Source organism: Balaenoptera physalus (assembly GCF_965194825.1).
Source record: "Balaenoptera physalus genome assembly, chromosome: 7".
NCBI classification, from domain to species: domain Eukaryota; kingdom Metazoa; phylum Chordata; class Mammalia; order Artiodactyla; family Balaenopteridae; genus Balaenoptera; species Balaenoptera physalus.
This window is the reverse complement of record NC_138886.1, coordinates 92,449,094-92,462,787: the sequence shown is the minus strand read 5'-3', so window position 1 is coordinate 92,462,787 and position 13,694 is coordinate 92,449,094. Positions and strand designations below refer to the sequence as shown.

The 13,694-nt window shown below is 39.0% G+C and overlaps 1 protein-coding gene across 1 annotated transcript in view; it reads right to left on the bottom strand.

Moving 5' to 3' along the window:
* Positions 1–13,694, bottom strand: part of LOC309664491 (dihydropyrimidinase-like) — a 78,292-nt gene that overhangs the window by 42,057 nt on the left and 22,541 nt on the right. Inside the window, 2 exon segments of the mRNA XM_082470009.1 lie at positions 922–1,066; positions 1,068–1,146. Coding sequence (XP_082326135.1) covers positions 922–1,066; positions 1,068–1,146 — 224 coding nt within the window.

The following is a 13,694-nucleotide window of genomic DNA, read 5'->3' as shown; positions in this document are numbered from 1 at the left end:
AGTAAGCCAGAGAGTGGAGGCAGGGGCACCAGCTGTGAGACTACTGCAATGGTCCAAACAAGACATGGGACTCAAAGTAGAATGGTGGACATGATGGTGGAAATAAGGAGGCATTTTGGAAATAAAATTGACAAGACCTGGTAAAATATTAGAGCTAGAAGTCAGGGGTATGTGTAAGGGATTCTGAGGTGTGAGATGTGATTAATGTGCCATTGAAGGGAGGGGTTCTGAGAGATGGGTGAGAATGGCATGACAATGGGGACCTCAGGTCTTACCAGGCAAGTCTCCACTGCTGATCTTTACAACTACACTTGTCAGCTGGCTGGATAGGCTAACATATGAACATTTAGCCATTTGATTCTTCTTCATCCTCAGGTAGAAAATTTTAAATCATGAAATTTTTAAAAAAATCTTTCTATATTTTGGATTATTATTTATGTAACCTCATACAGCAGTTTTTAAAACATAATATCCAAAAGTTCTTTAAAAGGGATATCTACATTTTTCTATGAAAAGGAGGTATGAACGTAATAAAAATTCTTCATGTCCTTTCAATCATTCCAAGTATTTGTATCAGTGACACATGAGGAACTAGGATTCAAAAACATGGAAATCAAGTCGAAGTGCTATTACATTTCAAAGATTTCAAGAATAATCCTCTAGGTACCCAATCTAAATTTATCCCCTAATGTCTGCATCATGGTGCAAAGCATCCTCTAAACCATGCAGAGAAGAAAATTGTTTTTCATTATTATCTTGGGGGATGGCATGGTGGTGCTGATACTGTTGTATTCCCAGTTTCCACTCTAGTGAAAACAATCAAAAAACTTCTCTATGAAGGCTTTTGCCACTCTGGTCCTAAAATGGGCCAGATTCTGGCTGAAAAATCAGGCAAAACAGACTGAATCCTGTGAAACTCACCACGCCTTTTTCCCATGTTACTGACATCCGGTCCTCAACACCATTCACTCCATTGGGAATCTTAGTAAAATCATCCTTCCCAAGAGCTTTCTGGCAGGTGTTGAAAGTGCAGTGGTCAGACCCTGTTATGGTTAGATCACCACTGTAAAAGAGAAACACACAAGAGCAATAGGGGTGAGTAGATAGAATATGTCAGGAGGAAGCTACCATAACCTTCCCTGGTCTCTGGACCCCATTCTCAACTGATAGTCAGAAAACTGCAATGGAGAATGAGCAGCTTTTTTCAAGTACATATTTCACCCATGCCTGTCTCTATTCCAGGTAACACTTTTGGAGAATAATACTCTTACATGAAGCATGAGGAAGGATCGTGCTTGGGTCAGAAAAAGTGGGTTCTAGGCTCCATCACCTATTGGTTATATGACGATGAGTTTGTCCAATGCTCAGTTTCTCATCTAGAAATTGGTAATTATATATACTTGATGACAAGTATTCAGGATCACTGGCAATAACATAAGTGAACATTTCTTGTGAGTACAGAACTACACAAAGATGAACCAGGGTGATTCACATGAACAGAGGCAGCCCCTGGCCACATGGCAATGTTGTGATGAGCAGAGGTGGGACACTGGCTGAGGATGTTGAGGTCACGAGCAACAGGAATTGTGCTTTGACCTGTGAGTCACCTCGGGGATGTAGAAGGCTGAAGGAGGTAGGAGCCTGAAAGGAAATGGCAAGTGAACTCTTGGACAGTCTGTGGTGAAAAGCTCTTTGTTAACCTGGATCTGAGTATCCGTGAATGGGGAATGTCTGAATGTCCACGAATGGTGTATTTCTCAAGAAAAAATGATCAAAGTGTCTCCCAAAACAGCATCTGAAAATAGTTTGGATGGCCTTTCATGGGGATAACCTGCTCAGAGGGTAGGATTTTGCCTTTCACCTCTCCAGTGGCTCTGCCCTAGATCATCATCTCTTGTATCTATACAACAAGCACATCTGGTTCCTGGGTTATATCAGCATAGAAAAATATTCAAGACTATTCTGTACGATAAAATTGGGGCATATTGAAGAGACCTGGTCCTAGGCAGCAAGAGATAGAAAAGACAACGAAAAAATCAGAGCAGAGGAAAATTTCAGTAAAAATGATCTGATTTCTCTGTGGCCAGGAGAGATTTTACACCACATCATAACACAATTAAGCCAATGCTTTTGGGTCTCCAGATGAAGGATTCCCCAGGGCCTGTGAGATCAAGTAGAACAGAAGACTGGGAGGTCAATGGAAGGTCCAGACCTCCATTTGCAGCAACATGGATGGACCTAGAGATTATCATACACTAAGTGAAGTAAGCCAGACAGAGAAAGAGAAATAGCATATGATATCGCTTATATGTGGAATCTAAAAAACAATGATACAAACGAACTTATTTACAAAACAGAAATAGACCCACAGACATAGAAAACAAACTTATGGTTACCAAAGGGGAAGGGAGGGAGGGATAAATTAGGAGCTTGGGATTAACAAATACACACTACTATATGTAAAACAGATAAACAACGAGGACCTACTGTATAGCACAGGGAACTATATTTAATATTTTATAATAATCTATAAGGGAAAAGAATCTGAAAAAGAATATATATATATATATATATATATATGTATATATGTGTATAACTGAATCACTTTGCGGTACACCTGAAACTAACACAGCATTGTAAATCAACTATATTTTAAGAGAATAAATAAAGATAAAACTTTTAAAAAAGATGAGGTTAAGGCTTATAGGATTAAGTAACTTCTGTACAGTTAAATTACATGCACTCAGCATAGATGGGGTGGAGAAGGTAGGGTCCGAATCCAGGCATTTTGACTTGAGTGGTCCTAACCTCTACACTATACTATCCTGATGACAATGATCATATGGTCATACGGAGTCCAACCACACTATATCTCTGTTGCAAGTAGATTGATCATCTTTGCACACCCTTAAGGTATAAACCTCCTCTAAAAACTTATGTTAAATAAAATAACACTCAGATAATAAAATTGTAGCCAGGAATGCATATTTATAAAATCATGCAAATGAGGCCATCAAAAGCACACTATGTTAGAAAAGTTAATAGCTTGTAGTGAATTTGAATTTAAAATCAGGAGCCTATCTCTGATTAGGATTTGTCAGCATAATAGATTCTTTGGCACCAACCTGCTCATATCCAAGCAGTCATGAAGGAGAGTGCACAGAAAGGAGAAGCTGGCATCCCAATTACTTCACTCTAGTTAACCAGATGCCAGACTTTAGTTAAAATCCTGATACACAACTGAAATGCACTGATTTCCTCAGAGTCCTGACCGTGGATGGCCACCAGCTGCCTGAGTCATACTGAGTTGGAACGTAGCACCCTATTACCTCACAGATCATTTCTCCCCAAAATGAGCCATCTTCCTCCAGTGAGCCTAGGGATTTGAAAAACCCTGAAAGCAAGGCTGCTTGAAGCCTAACCAACTTTGCCTCTTATGTAACCTAGCATCAAACTACTGTTAATAAAAGTTCTCCTCCAAGAACTTAGCCACGGCTAATATCCTTCACTTTCACGATATACACACATTAGGTGAATCCCACCCCGTTTCTTACTGTCCTATTCCCAGAAAAGAGGAAATGCCGTTAGTATCTCCTTCTGGTGTACCGAACAAGAAACAATCACTTTTAACATGAACTAAGAGGTAATGCACTATTTACTGGAGAGATAACAGGACAGGCATGGTATTGTATTTGCAGGTACAAAGAGACCTTCCTATTCCAAGAGAACTTCTTATGGATGCTTGGACAATGAAAAACTCAGATTCTTGATCTGCAATCGCTTTACAAGTTGCCAACTCAGGATTTTTCCTGGTACTTCATTACAGAGGAAAGAGTCTAATCACATGTTCTGTTCAATCATTTGGCCCATCAAGGTGGTATGGGAATACAGTTCCAAAATTTCTACAATTTTAATAGCTCTCAGGAAAAATTAAAAGTGTCAGCATCTACCAGGAGTTTGCCAGGACTCTTTTGAAACCAGATGACAGGTAATTTCCTTGGAAGGGCTTAGCACCTTTAAAATATGACGTGCCACTTTTTTGGTATATACAACAATCTCTTCGTTAACAGGGTTATTTTCAACTGTCTCCCCATTAATTATCTGTAAGTACTTAAAAAAATGAAAAAATAAAAAAGTAAAAATTTCTAACTATTCTTCCCTGTATTTCACAATGGTTCTAAGACATTTTTCAAAGGACTAAACAGCATGCAAGCTGTAAAAAGGAAACAAGGGGCCTGGATAATACATCAACTGAAGAATCAAACTAGATTAATTCAGCATAATGGCGGGTTCTGTTAGATTTGGGCCAGAAATAAAGTAGTAATAAACATATCTAATGTATGTATAGCACTCTAGAGTTTGCAAATACAGCTTGAAGATCATATACCTTACTTGACCTTCATGGCAACCCAAACACTGATTTGACAGACAAAGAAACTGACACTCAATAAGACTAATTTCTCTATGACACAGGGGTAGTGAGTGGTACATTAGAATTAGAATCCTAGTATACTGATAACATACCATACATACGCAGTATGTTAGTAGGAAAAGTATCATTTTTCATTTCTTGGTAAAGAGCATGTATTTTTAAAAGTCAACCATAAGATCTGTGGACATGGTTAAGCAATTTTCCAATTTCACTTACTGGTTTGATTTGCTACACTTAACAGGTTAGTAATGAAAAGTCCTAAATTTGTCCTAGTCTGATACTCTCCTGATTACATTCGAGACGAGACGATTTCAGCAACTCCTGGGAGACAGTACATATCCATCATTAATATCCTCCCACTGTCTCAGCAAGTTTCACATTATGTTGTATCCTGTCTCCCCATACGTGTTCTCTCCTTCTTTCTCCATCCTTTAGCTCAAAACCAAAAAAGAGTCTTCACTTATGATGCAATCTCCCAGTTAAAGGAGTTCCGCTCTCTGAGACATTGTTACGACTTCCAAATAGTGAAACATGTCAAAGCAACCAAAACTACGCCCCATCCCTGACCAGACAGCCCATTGTTTATTAGATGAAAGTGACAGAGCAGATGTCAACATCTTGTCTGAATTTGGGAGCAGCATGTAATCAAGTCATGGGATCTTTTAGAAAAGGTTGAAAGATGCAGAGAAGCTGGCATAGGTGCCCAGGAGTGGAAGCACTGCCTGCCAAACAGAAGGCCAAACGCTTTTATAAAAATAATTTCTCCCAGCTAGAAGGATAAAGTAGAACCTTCCTGGGCTTTGCTTGCATTCAAAATATTACACTTACAAAGAAAGAAAATAATTGAGAAGGAAAATATGTAGAAGCAGCATAATAAAGTAGCTCACACAGATTTAGGTTCAAATCCTGATCTTGCTTTTAGTTGGTGACCTTGTGCATGATAAGTCATTGCTCTTGGTCTCAGTTTTTCTCATCTATGAAATGGGATCATAAAGTCCCTCTAGTGTGGCAATTTTGTGAGGATCAAACAACTTAACGTATACGAAAATACCTAGCATCTTCCTGGGATCCTGCAGTCACTTCATGTTATGAGCTGAATTGTGTCCCTTGTCAAAATTCACATGTTAAAGTCCTAACCCCCAGTATCTCAGAATGTGACTGTATTTGGAGATAGGGCGCTTTAAAGAGGTAATTAGGTTAAAATGAGGTCATTAGAAGTGAGCCCTCATTCAATACGACTGGGGTCCTTATAAGGAGAGGAAATCTGGACACACACACACACACACACAGAGGGAAGACAACGTGAAGACACAGGGAGGAGACAGCCCTTCCAAGCCAAGGAGAGAGGTCTGGAGCGCACGCATCCTTCCTTCAGTGCCCACAGGAAAACCAATGTTGCCAACACTTAGGTCTTGAACTTCTAGCCTCCAGGACTGTAAGAAAATTAATTTCCGTTGTTTTAAGCCACCCAGTCTGTGGTACTTTGTTAGAGCAGCAAACAAATACATTCTACAAATGTTAGTTTCCTTATGGTTACACAATTCTTTTTTTTTTTTTTAATCTTTTAAAATGGGCAGTCTTGAACTGCTTTGCAGTTGGACATAAGGTAAATCATCTTGTTCTAAATTTAAAGGACAAGGGATGTTCGGATGTTCATGCACAAGAGAGAAAAAAGGAAGCCTGAGATTCAAATCCACCTTAACTCGGGCACACATCAACCCTTTCTTAGGAAAAGCACTGGTTACCAAGCATCAGCTCATAGTACTTGCGTGAGATTTGGTTTTCTCTCTTCAGCACCAACAAGCAGGGGGCAGTGTGACCACATGGGCAGAGAGTGGCCTCTGTGTGGCCCTTTTCCCTGTTAGTCCCCAAATACAAAAGAAATACGCTGTGGGGGGGGGGGGGGCAGAGTTTAAATAAAATGGAAAATAGGACATCTAAACCTCTCTGTAAGAGAAGTTTATATTTTACAGCAATACGCCTAGAAAATAAAGCTTTCTACAACATGGAAAACCAAAACCAAAGCAAAGCAAAGCAAACAAAAACCCCCAACCATCATGTAGCCCAGTTCACTGTGAGCTACCTGAGAACCAAAGTTATCTTAATCATTTTTGCAAATCCAATGCCAAGAGCACAGTGCCAAGCATATATTAGATGTCCAATAACTTGGTTTTTTATGAAAAGCATAAAGAAAACATTTTATTAATAAGTTCAAGTGAGAGTCATATTTATCCCCTAAAGACACAAATATGGATATAAAATAGAATTAGCTTTATTAAGGTAAATGAAAACAAGTTAAACAGGGAACTAAAAAAAAGTACTGAAAATTTCAGTCATTAATTGGTAAACAAATTTATTATAACAGATATACACCAAAGAGAGCATCAAGTAAGTTGCTGGGAGAAATCGCCACCATTCTAAGCAAAGCACCAGAAAAGTAATGAATCCATATGCATGCAAGTTTTACTGGGAGGTGGGAAGGAGAGGTGAACAATATGTTTTTTTAAACATTATTAATTCCATATGTCAATACACGGCAGAAAAGGAACATCGATACCCAAAGCTACTCAAACCAAAGTAAAAAATACCTCTGCCACTGAAACAAATGACATATATTGACACATATACTATTTGGACAAAGACTAGAGTACAGTGAGTGAGAGAGGTCTGAGAGTGGTAGGTGGGAACTTGTATATGAGATACAATTTCAGCTGGTTTGTCCAACTTTATACTGGGGGTATGGAGCAAGGGAGGGGGGATTCTGCTTCTGGAAGAAAAGGATAACACCCTAGGGACAGCCTTCTGATTCCTTTGCCTCATTTTTTGCAAAAGTGGCTTCTCACAGTAAAGATGGGAACTAACCTAGTTACTCAACTTAGATTAACTGAGACTTGAAATAAGCATGAAATTGAAATTCCTTGCAAACGGTCAAAGGCAACTCAGCTTTCCATGGCTTGCATGTGAAAGCTTTCTTCTTTTCCCTGTAACCTGCTTTTCACTTTTTATTGCAGGTGCTGAATGCTAAAAGGAAATATCATGGTAGGGAAACCGCAGGCTTTGAAAGCAAGTTGATGGACTGAACATGCATTCCCGTCTCTTGCTTCCCAGTTCACATCAAACCCTGGTGAAGATGTACAACAGATGAACAAAATCCAAAACTGTGCTGAGAATAAAAAGAGGAACCATGGCCGACCAGAGGTCATGACAGATTGTAGGAAGACAGAAAGCTGATGGGATGGCAATGCTTCTAAAGGAAAGTAGAAGCAGCTACAGCTTGAACTCAAACGAGCAGAAGGGTCATGACAGACATTCCTCCTGGTGTGGGGAAGGGGATGAGTTGGGGCAGTTAGCCCTCATCCCACCCTCTGCCTGGGGAACAAAGCTTTCTAAGGTGGTGCTGATGCTACAGAGTGAAGCTCACCTGAAAACCGAAGCTCACCAGTGACCACGCCCCATTTACATTCACAAAGTTCATAGTCTCATTGTTGCTGCTCTCATTTGGGGGCGGGGCCTGCTCAACAGCAGAGGGAATCCACACCAGCTCCTTACTCTAATCACCTGAACTGTCCAGTCATGAATACAGACAGCCCAAGATCACCAGACACTTCAAGAAAAAACAAACAACATAAAAAGAAGGGCCAAGATGTTTAAAAAAAAAAACTGAAAAATTGACTCAGCAAGAAACAAAGATAATCCAGGAAACAGAATTAAAAAAAAAAAAAATCTCTGTTAGTATTCTAATGAGGTCAAAAAGATCTCATCTATTGAAGGAAAAAAATTTAAAAGTAAGCAACTGTAGGAAAAAAAAAAGAGCTATCAGAGAACAAGTGTTTTCTTGGAAATAAATATATCATTACCAAAATTAAAGTTTATTAGAAGGAAAGAAGAAGTAAACAAAATCCTTTCCTAAAATACAGAGCAAAAAGCAGGTTTTTTTAAAGGTGAAAGTAGTTAAAGGACATGGAGGCTTAGTTCAAGAGGTCTTATACTGGAGTTCCAAGAGAGGAACAGAGAAAATTAATATGAAGGAAATAATAGAAGAAAAAATTTCAGGGCTTCCCTGGTGGCGCAGTGGTTAAGAATCTGCCTGCCAATGCAGGGGACACGGGTTCGAGCCCTGGTCTGGGAAGATCCCACATGCCACGGAGCAACTAAGCCCGTGAGCCACAACTACTGAGCCTGCGCGTCTGGAGCCTGTGCTCCGCAACGGGAGAGGCCGCGACAGTGAGAGGCCCGTGCACCGCGACGAAGAGTGGCCCCGGCTTGCTGCAACTAGAGAAAGCCCTCACACAGAAACGAAGACCCAACACAGCCAAAAATAAATAAATAAAAAAAAAAAAAAAAAAAAAGATCAGCCTTCAGATTAAACAGACATCTGAACATGAAGGTGAATTTTTAAAAATCCTACTGCTAAACATAGTCTTAATATAATTTCTGGAAGTCTAAAATGAAGAGGAAATATAAAAATCTTCCGGATGGTGAAAAAAGTGACAAACGGACATGAATTTTATTGGCATTTGTCTATGTATCAGTAACACTAGACGCCAGAAGAGAATGAAATGGTGCCCTTATAATTCACAAGGAAGTAATTCTGAACCTAGAATTCTATGTCCATTCAAGTTGCAAACAAGCTTGAGGACAAAGAATCAGAAAATTTACCTTCTAACACTCTTCCTTTAAAACTCACATGAGAGGGACTTCCCTGGTGGTCCAGTGGTTAAGAATCTGCCTTCCAGCACAGGGGACACAGGGAACTAAGATCCCACATGCTGCAGGGCAACTAAGCCCCGATGCAGCGAAATAACTCACTAAATAAATATTTTTTTAAAAAATCACATGAGAGGGGCTTCCCTGGTGGCGCAGTGGTTGAGAATCTGCCTGCCAATGCAGGGGACATGGGTTCGAGCCCTGGTCTGGGAAGATCCCACATGCCGCAGAGCAACTGGGCCCATGAGCCACAACTACTGAGCCTGAGCGTCTGGAGCCTCTGCTCCGCAACAAGAGAGGCCCACGCGCCGCGATGAAGAGTGGCCCCCACTTGCCGCAACTGGAGAAAGCCCTCGTACAGAAACGAAGACCCAACACAGCCAAAAATAAAAATAATAAATAAATAATAAATACAAAATTTAAAAACAAAAACATAAAATCTGGAAAAAAGTTGAACACCTATATATCCACTGCAGACTTTACAATTAGTATTAAAAAAAAAAAAAATTACATGAGAATCTTCACAGTAATTCAAGGAAAGGGGAGAGATGGGATCCAAGAAACAGTATATCCAACCTAGGATTCTGTGAAAAGAAATCCAAGGATGGCATCTCTACAGCTTGGAAAGTATAAAAATAAAGCAGAAAGCCAAAAGATTCTCCTCCTAAAAAAATATCTCTGCAAGAAGAGCTGATTCATTTCAATAGAAGCTGATTCCATTCAATAGAAGGTATGAGGTAGAAGCTAGAAAATCTTCATGATATAGAAGGTGTACATGTTTCTTTTCTGAACCTATATTCAAAAGAGCTAACTGGAAAAATTCCAAGCCCAAAAAAACTTTACAAGACAATAATGGTCTAAATATGTAGCCAATTAAAATAAGGCATGCCGTTAATCTTATGGGAGTGTAGGAAAGGAAACCCACTTCACCTTGACACTTGGCGATGGCCTCTCCAAGAGTTAAATGACATTAGCTTTCACTCTCAAGTTAGTGATATAAATTCCTCTGAGGTTCTCTTCTCCTGAATTGTTTCTACCAAGAAGAATATTTCCACAATCTTACTTTATAACAGTTCTAAATTTTAGACCTAACCTATAGACAAAGCTTGAAAGACCTGATTCTAGTTCTAAAGCCAACTGAAAATGCGGTAACTCCTGTCCATGTAAAAATAATAATACGGCTGAAAGAAGTCGGGAGGGGGCAGAGAGGGTGATGCTGGGCCTCTCAATTCCTTCTCAGCCTAGTAGAGAATAAAGAGATACCACACACAAAAAATAGCCAAAATACATAAATTTAAGTAATATTACCTGAAGTGAACATTTACTACTAACAAAACTCAGGAGGTGAGAGGTAAGATTTATGTAGGCTAGACTGTTCTTTTTTCATCACTCAGAGTCAAGTGATACTGTCAAAAATTTATAAGTCACTACTTACAAATTTATGGTTTAGAAATTTGAAGGAAACCACCAAAAAAACAGACATGGTTAAAAATTGCTAGTTCCAAGGACTGAGCTGAGAGAGATAGAAGATGTTTACTCTTCACTTAATAGATTCTTGACCATTTCCATTTCTGGAATGTTTTCTCCTTTTAACAATGATAAAAAAATAACAAAATGATGGCAATATTTTAAATAAATCTGTTAAAAATGTAAGGCCAATAAACAAAACCAATTAAATATAAACTTGGTATCTGCATTTCCCAACTCTGTAAACTGATTTCTTCTGGAACAGGGTGGAGGGTAATAAAAAATGTGGGCTTTGGAGTTGGATAGACTTGAATTTCAGGTTTAGCACGTACTAGTAAAGTGATCATGGGCTTAATTTACCAAACTTTTCCAAGCCTCAATTTCATCAGTCACAAAACAGTGAAAAAATTTAGCTTGAAGCATTGTTATGACAATTTAAAAAAAGATTGTATATTACAATGCATTGATGAGATAATCTACAATAAAACTTGAAATGAGATAAAGGATATATTAAAATATGTGCCAAGCACATATTAAGCACTCAACAAAGTTAGCTGTTATAATCATTAACCCTCAGGTCGCTATCTTTGGGGTATATAGTTGGCAATTCAACAATAAAATCCAAGGTAATAAGAGCATTGTATTGCTAGGCAACTACAATAGAGACAGTTACTAATCGGGTATCTTTTGTGCCTCCTGGGGCAGTGAGTCTCAAATTCAATACGCATAGGAATCACCTGGGGTTCTGGTTATAAGGGCACATTCTGATTCAGTGCATCTGCGATGAGGTCCAAGGACCTGCATCGCTAACGAGCTCTCACGGGATGTCAGCACTGTGTTCCAGGGACCACACTCTGAGTGGCAAGGCCCTAGATGATGGAATGGGCTGGCAAAGGTATCTACAGATGTTCATATTACAAATCTATAAGGCTGAATTTTTTCTTCTTTAAACAAGATAACAATAAATAGATGTATCTTGCTCTTTTATGTTCAGAAACTACGTTAGATGATAAATGCATACAGAGTAGAGGGATCTTCTATAAAAGGTCAGTGTGTCCACCAGCTCTTGTCACTCTGTACTCCCCATGGATCTGCCCTTGGATTGGCTGATGCAGTCACCATGTGAATGGATTGCCACTGCTTGACCACCTGTGAGAGGTCACATGCCAGCGATGGAACAATCTCTCGTGCTAATTTATTCTGGACCTCTGCTGCCTCGGAAAATTGCGCGTTAGAGTATTTTCACAAGTGTTATTACGGTAAATCATTTGGGCTGACATTTTAAGTATTTCACGTTTACAACCCCTTTGCAAAGGGATTTAGCAACGTCCAAAAAGTAGATATGCACTTGCCCTTTGAACCATTTCCAGGTTCTCATTTCTAGGACTCTACCCTGAGGCTACCCTTTTGTGGGAGACAGAATAATGGTGCCCCAAAGATGTCCATGTCCTAATCCCCATAGCCTGTGAATATGTTAACCCTACTTGGCAGAAGGGACTTCACCGATGTGAGTAAATTAAGGATCTTGAGATAGGGAGATTATTCTGAATTAATTAGGTGGGTTCAATGTCATCCAAGGACCCTTAAAGTAGAAGAGAGAGATCAGAATAATGCAATGTTCTCCATCCACCATTGCTGGCTGTGAAGATGGAGGAAGGGAGACAGGAACAAAGGAATGTAGGTGGTCTCTAGAAGCTAGAGAAGGCAAGGAAGGGCATACCCCCTAGAGCCTCCAGAAGGAACACAGCCCTGCTAACACCTTGCTTCCAGCCCAGTGTGACCGACTGCAGACTTCCGACCTCCAGAGCTATAAGATAATAAATGTGTGTTGCTTTAAGCCATTAGGTTTGCTGTAATTTGTTACAGCAGTAATAGGAGACTAATACACCTTCCACAAATATGAAATAGCATAGGCATAGGACATCACTGTGGTTCTATTTGTAACAGCTAAAGATTGGAAACGACCCAAATATCCATAATTAGAGACTAGTTGAACAAATACAGTGGCATGCTCTGCACCTGTAAACAAGAATGAGGAAGCTCTCTATACCTAATATGAGCTGACCTTTAGGACATATTTTCAAGTAGGAAAAAACAAGATACAGAACACTATGGATTTTACCTTTCAAGTAGGAAAGAAAGAGAAATAAAAATATAGATATGTTCCTTTTTCATAAAGAGAAACACTACAGGGTAGGCCAGAAATAAATTAATAAAAATAATTACTTATGGGGTATGTGATGAAGAAGCTAGGGAAGGAAGCAAGATATCCCTGAGAATATATCTTTTAATATATCACTTTGACTTTTGGGCCAGGTACACGTTTTACATATTCAAAATATAAAATTATATTTAAAAATAATTTAAAATAAAATTAAAATATTCATATTTAATTTTAATAGTTTTCTGCCTACGATTTACATTCTAAAACCTTCCCTAGACTTACTCCGCTGCTAATGGAATTCTATCGCAATGCAAAATAAATACTCTAATCGAGAAACTGTTTCCTGACACAACTGGCAAAATCACAGATTGCTGGTGGGTTAAGATTGACCATTTCTGCTGATTTTGCTGTTTGTTAAACCATATTCTGACATTACGGACCTAACTGACAGGCTATGGGACACACGGTACACCACTTGCAAAGCAAATAGAGAAAACCAATTTCATAGAGCTAGCAACGGCGCCATCTGGTGGCAAAACCTAAAGCTATAACTTAAAATTGAAGTACAGATTCTTTTTGAAGTGGTATGCTCTTTTATACTGAAATTATACTATATGTGGGGAAAAAAAGCAACCAGAAATGGCTGGTAGTAAGACCTTATTAACTCCTGTGTGAAACTGAGGTGACTCTTAGTACACGATACTGATATATTACATTTAAAAATGCATTTAGCTTGCACAAAATCCTTATTGAAACTCAAGCAACAAGAAGCAATTTTGAAAAAAATTATTTTAGTGTCAATTATAGACATGCCAAATCTATTTTCATAGTTTTTAAGATCCATGTTATAAAAATGCAGCCAGTTTCAGTTTAAAAAACAAATAGCCAGGATGATTTACACAACGATTTCTGATTATCCAGGTT